This window comes from Lactuca virosa, chromosome 1, assembly GCF_052849685.1.
Source record: "Lactuca virosa cultivar CGN04683 chromosome 1, Lactuca_virosa_CGN04683_v6, whole genome shotgun sequence".
NCBI classification, from domain to species: domain Eukaryota; kingdom Viridiplantae; phylum Streptophyta; class Magnoliopsida; order Asterales; family Asteraceae; genus Lactuca; species Lactuca virosa.
In genome coordinates this window covers 124928763-124939932 of record NC_136426.1, presented here as the reverse complement: position 1 = coordinate 124939932, position 11170 = coordinate 124928763, and the positions used below count along the sequence as shown (strand labels likewise).

The following is an 11170-nucleotide window of genomic DNA, read 5'->3' as shown; positions in this document are numbered from 1 at the left end:
CAAAACTTACATTCATTTACACTAGTAATCTACTTCCCTTTTTAATCTCTCAGTGTAAAGCAACATCGTATCGATACCAGTGATACAAATAAACTGAGTGGGTCAGGCTTGGGAGCCTGGTGAGCATATAGGGTTTTCAACCCACAATAAATAAATTTATTATGTTTAAACATCAAACAATCAACTCAATTACCCAACCCCATTATCTTCTTTATTTCTTAAGGAGTTACCCTAAGAATCATCTATCACTCATTCCTAAGGAATTTTCCTAAGGAATAGGCACGAAGTCCATCGCTGCCCGAGGTTTATACTACAAGCACTAACAAACGTCGATCCCCACATACTGATCCTATACGGTGATCTTACTAGATCTAGCCTAAATGATAGATATGGACAACCAACTAATGAAACTGCTTCGGAAATTTCCTAGCAGCAAACGAGGATCGATAAAGACATCAAATGAGAGGAATGGAATAAGTTTCACCACGAACCTTCGTTCATAAAAGAAAGAACCACAAGACAATTAAGTCAGGGGTAGTTATCAATGCCTAGCCGTGGTCCGAATATCGTGAGGTATTTTACCCCCAGGCTCACCCTATCTAGCATCGAACTTTTCCTAGCAGTGATCTGAATATCGTGAGGTATATAACCCCCAGACTCACCCTATCCAGCATAGAACTTTGCCTAGCAGTGATCTGAATATCGAGAGGTATTTTACCCCCAGACTCACCCTATCCGGCATCGTGAACGGAAACGCTGACTCATGAAGCTCGTCTGATCACTTCATAAAAAGAAACGAAGACTCCAAAGCTCTTCAAAATAAAAAGTATAGGGGAAATACTAATAAAGTACTACCGTACGCTCCCGTACCCCGACACGTAATAGTGTCAAAAAGAAGAACTATCGGATGAACACATAGTTCAAAAACACCTAATGAACATATAGTTCGAGAACACCTTATGAACATATAGTTCAAACATACCTACCGATTACGAGTCTGCTAACGTTCCACTGGACTATCTAGAGTAGTATGTGGCCGTTGTCTATACTCTGCAAGATGACTAGATCATCTTAAACATCAATACCTCTCATCAATTTTTATTTCACCACACATCATCTAATTCATCTACCCATGTTTTACCCAACATATTTGTAGATAAAAATACATATACAGTTTAAAAACCTGTATAAATCATTCCTTCAATATCCATCTCAAATAAACAAACAATATATATTCACATAGCACGTATTTTATATAAAATATGTCATATCTATGTGTAAGATGAAAGCGACTATACACTCACTTGATTTAACGATAATCGGGCAACACTTCGTTTCCTAAAACGATCGTTTCTAATAAAATTAGGAGTTTTATTGAGAAACCGGGCTCTGGGAGGGTTGAGCTTCAAAACCGAAAAGATAAAATTTTCCGGGTCTTCGGGTACTTCGGGGCGTGTTCCGGGTGTTGGAAATAATCTCGGGGCTTCGGGGGAAGTCAAATTAATAAAAATATTAAAAAAGGGGTGAAAAATGGCAAAAATCCCATTTTACCCGGGTAATCTCGCAAGCCTTGTATTTATAGGCGAGGTCCGAAGGTCGGCCGAGAAGGATGAGTCAGCAGCGAGGGCAGGTGGCAACAGGAGGCGAAGGCACGCAGATGGCTCGCACGTGCGAGGGTCCAGGTGTGGACTTCTGATTGGACCGAGGTCTAGGTCCGAGGGGTGCAAGGTGGCGCGCCATGCGAAGCTCGGACACGCAAGAAAGGGCACGCGTCGGACTGCGGTTGGACCAGCGCTTCGGATGTGAGGGTTACGACACGCCTCAGATGACTCAGCAATTTCGGACACGTGGCGCGCATAAAGCGAACGTGATGTGGCCGGCACTATTCATGCGAAAATTCTCGATTTTTGTGCAAAAACTTCTAAAATCCATAACTTTCGCATACGAGCTCCGTTTTTGACGTTCTTTATATGCACACGTAGGTAAAATTACGCTCTACAACTTTCGTTTAGACTTCGTCGGCTAATTTTGAATTTAATTTTTATATTATTATTTTTAACAGACCGGGACAAGAAATCCGTTAAAAATTCATAACTTCTTCATCCGACGTCCGTTTTCGTCTGTCTTTTTACCGTTCTACTACTATTGACGAGACCTTCGATTCTCGTTTAGGTTGTGTTGGCTAAAAATCACCCGATCTAAAATTCGAGTTTTTAGTTGTCTACTACTAAGCTGAAACTTAGACAAATCATAACTTCCTCATACGAAGTCAGATTTGGGCGTTCTTTTTATACATACTCTCGGTTTAACGAACACTACGACTTTCGTTTAGATCACTAAGGCTAAAAAGTAGTTTATCAAAAACTCACTTTTTACGTCATTCGGCACCGTGCCGGTTTTGTCACGAAACTTCGACATATCATAACTTCTTCGTTATAACTCGGATTTCGGTATTCTTTATATAACTGTAATCCTTATCACGACCACTACAACTTTCTTAATAGATATCGGCTTTATCTAATATATATTTTCGACGCTCATTTTTATTCTTAATTAATTAAATCGTAATAATTAAGCATAAAACACATAATTCACATAATATTCACATAATTCTTTTTCATTTCTTCAAAATAAGTTACAAAGGTTAACCTAGACTATCACATCAATATTAATGCCTAGCCAAGAAACACGGGCGTTACACACGAGGATCAAATGAAATTGAAATATCCTCATATTTTTACTTAGTTATTTGTAATTTCTTAATTGCTTAAACTCTAATTTTGGGACGAAATTCTCTCTAACGGGGGGATGATGTGACAACCTGAAATTTCTATCTTCTACGGCCTTGCAATTCAATCAAAGTCAGACGAGTTTCTGCTATCTTTTAGCACTGTTAAGGGTCTATTTGAGAGTTTCTAAGCCTAGTGTAATGTATGAATGGATGCTAGGATGAGTTAGCTTGAGATCGGGAGGATAAATTCGATCCATAAAATCACTGACAAGGTGTTCACGGCCGCAAACTAGGTTCACGGCCGTGAACCACGTCCTATATATACTAGAGTGACCTCATTTTCTTCTCATTTCTCCTCCTCCCAACCGTGAATACATCCATTCTCTCTCAAAAATCTTCAACCGTGAACACTCTAAAGCCTCAAAAACGTAAGTGTTTCATCCTTAATCTTGTCATACTTGAAGGACTACTATATCCTAGCCTTGATTTGTCAAGTTTGATCATCATCTTCATGAGCTTGAAGGGATCATGGCCGTGGACCCTTCATAAGGGCCGTGAACCCTTCATAGTTTCATAAGGGCCGTGAACCCTTCATAGGTTCATATGGGCCTTGAACACCTCATGAGGTCGTGAACCTCATGAGGCCGTGAACTCTTTAAGGCCGTAAACCCATCCTTGGGTGACCGTGAACCCCTTTCAAGCTTCCATTTGTGAGCTTAACACTTCATTTAGGGTGTTTCCTACAATCTTAGGTGGTTTCCTATACTTGTTAGTAGTTATAACCACTAATTGAATACACATATATGTGAATATATGCCTTATAGGATCCAACTGTGCTTCGGAACTTCATTTGTGAATTCAAGCATCCTATATCTATCTTATCTTCCAGATTACTCACAATCAGGTGAGTTCATACCCTTTAAATTATCTTTTAAATGATTTTAAATTCTTTTTCGGGGGGGGGGGGGAATACAAGTTGAAAACATTATAGTTATTGTATCAATCACATGTGATTAATAACTATCAAACAAGTGGATTTCTTATACTTCAAAACTGTGTTATCAAACAAACTATTTCAAAACCTTTTATAAACTGACCTCAAGTCATCTGTAACCATTCAAATGGTTAAAATTTCCTTTATATGATAAAACTCTTTTATATGCTAAACTCTTTATCAAACTCTTTTAAACTTATATATTGTCAAAATCATGTCTATATAGATATAGTTATATAAATAAGGTGGAAAGGGCTTAGGACTGATAACTCACTTTATTTCCAGTTCCTTGTTTGGTTGTGGACTTAGGGTATCCAGTTGTTTGTCCGAATGTCGTTTGAATCTTAGTTATATATTATGTATATATGTATAGATATAAAAGTGCTTACATCAGTTCAACACCTTTGGGTAGCAAAGGTGTACAAACATACTAAGTCACTCAAACAACATTACTAGTAAACTATAATAGGTATAGTTTAGAGGACTTTTACTCACTATTTCTAGTACAATGAAACATACAAGAGTCAGTTCATACATGAGTCAGTTCAAACTTACTATAATGAGAAACAGAAAGAACATACTATGATGAGAAACAGAAAGAACTTACTATAATGAGAAACAAAGAGAACATACAATACACTATAGAAAGAGGACATGCAATACACTAGAACAGAGAGAACATACTATACAAACACAAGAACACTATAACATTAATGTGAGGCACTACTTCATGGCATGGCAATATACTGTTGTGTCACGTTTTGTAACCAGAGTCTCCTGGAGGGAGAGCGTGAATTTGTGTATAGATCTATATGAGATTGACCATCCTACACCTTGCTGCTAGCTACAGTGGGACCTGCAGGTCTACGGGTGACGAATGTCATACCATTTCGATGTCTTCGAACATCGTGTTTTACTAGTCAATCAAGTATGGTTACAACTATATCACATTTTACCTTAATTAAACAATTGTTTTAAGGTAGTTAGTACAACGGTAGTTGCTATATACAATACTACAAGTACATCTTTATTATTTTCCCATTACATTCAAATTGTGATCTTCTCACATAAACGGTAATGTAAACTATATTTTTAGTAAATGATAGCCAGTCTTTGGGAAAACACTCACTTTTACAAAAGAAAAAACATACAGAACAGTCGTGTCTTGGTAGAAGACTACATTTCAATTAAAGTAGAAAATATAGGATTTTCTACGAGATACAAACATTTACAAACAAACATTTACAAACACTTTCATTAAACATATACAACAACAGACACTAAATACTTATGAACTCACCGACTTAAATGCTGATCTACTCTTTCAAAATAACTTGTATTCTCAGGTCACCAGTAGACAGGTACACTGGACCAGGTTTTGAGAAGACGGAGCTCATTCAAGACTCGTCTTTTATTTTGATTCATATTTTGGTTTTCGTTCAAACTATACACAGAACACACTTGTATTAAATTATACAATTAATGCAATGGATGATGTTGTTGCTTGTTTACTATTATGCATTGATATGATACTGTACATAACGTCCTCCGCCCCTGAACGTTTCTGCCATTCTGGTTTGGGGGTGCGACAGCCTCTTCTTCCAACATTCGTTGTCCATGTATATTGCAACAACACAGAAACAATCTTCCAAGCAGGTACTTTTGCAGGTGTCATTATCACTGGAATCGTCCACCAGAGAAGTTTGTTGTATTGATTGTTGAATTCATGCCTCCACCTATCTCCATAACCTGAGTAGGCAACAGGGTGTTTGCTGGAAAATCAAAACTACCCCATAACTTGCGAGAATTGCTACCAAAAATCACGAAGTTACCTGTATCATTCATAAAACCTGATGTAACACCGGAAATGGAACCCGATCTCCATACCTCTGTGCCCTGAGGATCGGTGAGTACAAGTCCACTTTCACGAAGTAGCTCAACTTTGGATCCTGTAGGCACCATCCGACCTTCTTCTGGATACCAGACGATTGTCTTGTCAGGTATCTTCTCGTACCATATGGATAACAAGAAATTATCGTTCCATTGAACTTGTTTGAACCCAAAGGCAAATTCACCAAAAGATGAAAGCCATGGTTTCACATCGGATGTGGCTGTGAGTGATGCACCAACAGATACAGAACCATCATTCTGTTGTGCAGCTATGAAACGTAGGAAAATAGTTAGAAAGACGAGACGCAATTGGGCTGGGGCCATATGAAATTGCTGGAATGATGGATAACAATGATGAAACGAGTATTTAATGAATAATAAGATAGTTGCTTTATGGTTAACAGAAAGATTTTTGGAGTCTACAAATAATGCAACACGTCTCTTGTGGGCAGAAAATAAAGATTGGTCTTTATGGTTCCTTTCCTTGTAATGACAATTGTTGAGCATTTCCATTCATTTTTCATTGGTGTCATGTCAATCAACGGAAACCCATATACACCGCAGGAGACATACAATGAACCAACTAGATAACTCAATGACAATTCAATTGAAGAAGAATTTTTCCCGCCACTCTTCTGCTCAGAAATTATGTTTTATTTTATTTTATTTTATTTTATTTTATATTTTCTAATTAAATTAAATAAAAATTAGTGATGTTACAAGTGAGTTGGAAAATATACGGTTTCTATATTGTGGGTTGTGAAAGACGAAATAAAAAGAAATTTTTTTTGATATGACGTTGGATTAAGTGGGTTGAAAGGGAAAATCCTCCTTAACAAATGAAATATTGGTATGCACATTACATTATTCCATAAATTTGTAGTAATTTTTATAATTGTTGTATGGAAAATTTATAGAAATGGACCATGTCTAAATAAAAAAATTATAAAATGATCCTTAAGTAGGTATGACACAATTACAGAATGGACCATATCTTAAAATTTATGTAATGGTCCTTACGTATGACAAAATTATTGAAATGATTTATCTGTAAGATAAAAATATACAAATGATCTCTGTCTAATAGAAAAATATATGAATAGTCCTTATATAAAATACAATTACGATAATGAAATATTCTCGACACGACACGCGACACGACCCGCGACACGACACGAAATAAACGGGTTTGGGTTGAGTTTTTCAACCCGCCAATCCGCCAACCTGCCAACACGTTTATTAAACGGATCATATATGAGTTTCTCAAAAAATAAATGGGTTGACTCGCCAACCCATTTATATTTTTAATAAAAAAAAATATATTTTTTATTTTTAATTGTATTGATATTTTGACTTGTGGTCCTAACTCATAAGGTCGTAAGTAAGTCTGTAACGAATTGATTTTCCTCATTTTTGCCCTAAATCAAATGGCGTATCGGCGTATGGCTGTATGAGCGATTGAGGCATTGAACATGTTTCTATGAATGTTTTAAATTTTTATTTGGATGTTTAAGACTTTAAGACTTAAGTAGTTAAGTGTCTAAAATTCAGATATGTTTGCATCAACCATCAAGAATTTATTCATGTTTAATTGTTAATTTTATTTATGGAATCTGACCCACGAACCCAAATCTAACCCACAAACCCATCAAACTCTGAACCCGTATAAATAAATGGGTTCGTGGGTCATATATGAGTTTATGTTCCACACCCGCCAACCCGTGACACGCCAACCCGTGACCTGTATATTTAAATGGGTCGTGTTTGGGTTGGCATATTTTGACCAGCCAACCCGCCAACCCGCGACACGCCAACCCGAACACGACACGATTGTCTGACCTAAGATAAAGTTATAGAATTGGTTATGCTTAATAGAAAAATTATAGAAATGGTCTATTTATAATAGCGATATTACATAAATGGTCGTTGTCTATGAAACATTATGGTAATACTATCGGTTTAATAGTAAAATTATAGAATTGTTCATTGTATAAGAGAAAGTTACAGAACTAATAAACCTAACACAGCATGTAGGACATCCCCACTTGCCACTAGTTATTCAACTATAAGAGGTTTGTGTACATGATAATCATCCGCCATATTTGATGGTATTTTTTAAGTTTGTATAAAACAATAGTTATGGGTTTTCTTCTATTTAGTTTAATTGTCATACAGTCTCGAAAATATCATAACTCCACTAGTTCGCCATGTATGAAAAATTGAAAATAAAAAATATCATTAACTTGGAAAATTATGATCAAATAGAACATTTCCCTAAATAAAACTCATATTTTGTGAAATACTTTATTTGTTCACTACAAGAAATTAGTGTATTATCGGCGACATGCGTCGCCGCTAAAAGTAGCGTGTGTCGCCGCTAATACGATTAGCAGCGACGTGTGCTGATACTTTGTCGTTGAAGAAAGAAGGATGTTGTTGGACAGCTTGACCCATCATCAGTGTTTTGGCCATATTTCATGAACCGTAACTCCGATTGACGAGATTCGAAATGTTCTGAAAACTAGACACAATTTCGGACGACTTTCGTGTTTTGAGAAAATGTTGATTCCGAGCGAACTTGACGAGTTGGCCATCACCTCGACGAGTTGATCCTAAAGTTCGCAATTATTGACGCTGACTTGTCGTACACGGGATTTTAATGACCAACTCGACGAGTTGGGTCAAAAAACTCGTCGAGTTGGCTCTGTTTTCATAATGTATATTGAAACGCTTTCATTTGGAACCCTAACTAATTCTGGAAGATTTTGATGATTTTTGGAGGCCAAAAGGGTTCTTGGAGCTCTGGTTTTCGAGAATTCAACCTAAAAGTCAAGTTAAAAGAGATCAAAGGCAAGAAACACTATACCTTTTCTTAATATTTTGCATTAACTATGTTTACATCATTAGGTTTCGTTTTTGGATTGTTAATTGTTGTAGACATGAGCTAAAAACTCTTTGCTTCTGTTTTGGGTAGATAAACTTATTACTATGGTTTGATTTTATGGCATGGATTAGTTTTGATTTGGTGAATTTTCTTGTTAATCTTGTTAAAGACCCTTATGTGTTAACAATAATTATTTTCTGTTAATAATCAAGTTATTGAGTTGCATGAACATCATCTTAATTGCTTGAATCATATGGATTTGTGAAAACAATATTGTATACCTAGAATTAGTGAATATGAACCTAGGATTAACCAAAAAAATAAGTATGTTAATGTGTAAGCATGTATGATGAACGACCATACATGATTTAATTGAATTGACAAATTTAGTTAGCTAATACTACAAGTCATACTTGATCCGAATTGAACAACTAGGAAACTCATTAGTTTAATCAATTGGCCATCGTTTGAATTAACTAGTTCGCTAAGGATTATTAATAGTGAACATGTATCTAATCACATTAGAAATCAGTAGCCAATGACATATTAATCCATTGCACTTGCCATAAGATCAACTATATGAATAAGTGAGTCGAACCTAAACAGAAGTCTCTTTTATCATTGAATCTAGTTACCTTCTATTCTATTTAGTTGTTTAGTTGTCTTTTGTTTTAGTGTTATTTGCTTACTTAAGTTTTCTAGTCTTGCAAAACTAGAGAGTAACCCCATTTTAATTAATTGTTTTATTTAGATAATATTAGTATTAATTTTAGCTATTATCGTTCCCTGTATTCGATACCCTACTTGCTTAAACTAAACTGCTATCGATAGGTATACTGCCTGCATGTGTTTGTTTTTATTTGAGTTTGTTAGGATTAAAACTAGTTCGTTTAACACACATCAAGTTTTTGGCGCCGTTGCCGGGGAACGGTTCTAAATAGTTAATTTTATTTGCTAATTGTTATCATTTTTTATTTTATTTGTTGATTAATTTTTTTTTTATAATTTAATTTTTATATTTAATTTTATTATGGATTTTCCAAATCTCGATGCTGTTGATGCTTTTCTTGAGGAAGTAGTACAGGAAATTGAGCAAGAAGATGAGGAGTATGACTCAGATGAAGATTTGATGAAATTAGGAAGATGGTTAGATAACATCTTGTCTAACGAACAAGAACAATCTGAGTCACAAGAGCTAAAGTTACAAGATGAAGAATTTAATCCAGAAAGAGATTTGGAGGAGCAGGAAAGGTTGCTGGCAGAAGGGTCAGACGAAGAACAAGAACATGCTGAGTTGCAGGAACCACAACAAGGTTTGACCGTTACCACGACGTGGCCCCCTGCATTTTCGGTTTGTGTTTCGAAGCATGGGGTGATGATTACAACTTTGGAGGAAGTTCTAAAGCACGATCCATTTCTGATTAGTACCCGACCGGTTCCCACCCTTGTCAAGATTCTTGGGTTCCATGAATTCAAGCTCGGTTGGCCAATTTTTGAAGCAAAGAGCCAAATTTTACAAATTGGTCCAAAGAAAATATTCAATGCAACGGATGGATTGACATTGAGTTTATTGGAATTTTATTAAGTTGGTAGTCCAGCTCAAGACTCGCATAAAAAGAAGCGCTTGCGGGATGCAACCCGTCATTAGAGTTTGCTTTTCTTTTTCTTTTTATTTTTATTTTGTGTGTTTAGTTTGGTTTGTTTCTAAACTTCTAGTCTATTAGGGTAATATAGGAATGTTAATTTGATGTTAGTTTTCCTATTATTATGTAGTTTTTCTATTTGATCTTTGCAGAAGTTATGGTGAGATTAGAGCGATTTCTTAAAGCGTGAGGGAAATAAAGTGAGGGGTCGAGTCGTAGACGAGAAGATTAGAAGACTTTCAGCGATATGTTGAGTCTGATGTTTATATTTTCTAAAAGGAGTCTCGTCACAGAAGATTATAAGGAGGTGTATTACAATAATACCCTCCTTGAACACCAAATCAGAACTGAAGCAGAAAGAAGAGTTTGTCTGATCAGAGCCAAAAACTCGTCGAGTGCATACATACAACTCGACGAGTTCCAGAGGAAAAATGCGATTTCTGCCCAAGTTACGATCCAACACGACGAGTTCTCCAATATCAACTCGGCGTGTTGCTCAGTCATTTTACTTTTGATTCTTCGATTTGATTCCATACGATGCGGGCAATGTTTATATTTTGAAGTCCATTTATGAAGTTTTCCAAGAAGCTTTTTCCAGTATATCTAGAGTTGTCAACCACACGAGACGTATGACACCCAAGGCGTGGATGAGTTGTTCCCATGCCAAAGTCAGCTGAAGATGGAGCTTAAAAAGAAGAAGATCAACCTCGTAACTTCTATCCCAGGGGAGTCTGTTCCAATCCTCTCATTAATTTTATGTTCTCTATCATGCATAACATGCAATGGGGACATTGCATAAATTAAGTGTAGGGTATGGGGTTGATTACATTAGTGACATTAGAATCCTATTAAAATCCAAGGTATAATTTAAAAAAAATTGCATAAAAAATTGCTAGGGTTAATTTAGGAAATCTTGGTAAAGCAATTAAGATTCATGCTAGTATTGTGTTTGATGATTTTATGAGGACCCAAATGTTTAGTTGAGCCAATATATGTTATAATGCATTTGTGGTCCCCTTTATTCTAGT

At 36.1% G+C, this 11170-nt stretch overlaps 1 protein-coding gene across 1 annotated transcript; it reads right to left on the bottom strand.

Annotated features, from left to right (window-relative positions):
- Positions 1–5402: 5402 nt before the first annotated feature.
- Positions 5403–6128, bottom strand: LOC145120119 (G-type lectin S-receptor-like serine/threonine-protein kinase RLK1). Its single transcript, XM_079055913.1, has one exon. The coding sequence runs from the start codon at positions 6126–6128 to the stop codon at positions 5403–5405; it is 726 nt and encodes a 241-aa protein (XP_078912039.1).
- Between the last annotated feature and the right edge of the window lie 5042 nt (positions 6129–11170).

What these genes read in the sequence shown, in the direction of transcription:
- LOC145120119 (XM_079055913.1), bottom strand. Translation starts at nt 6,128, where the DNA reads ATGGAAATGCTCAACAATTGTCATTACAAGGAAAGGAACCATAAAGAC.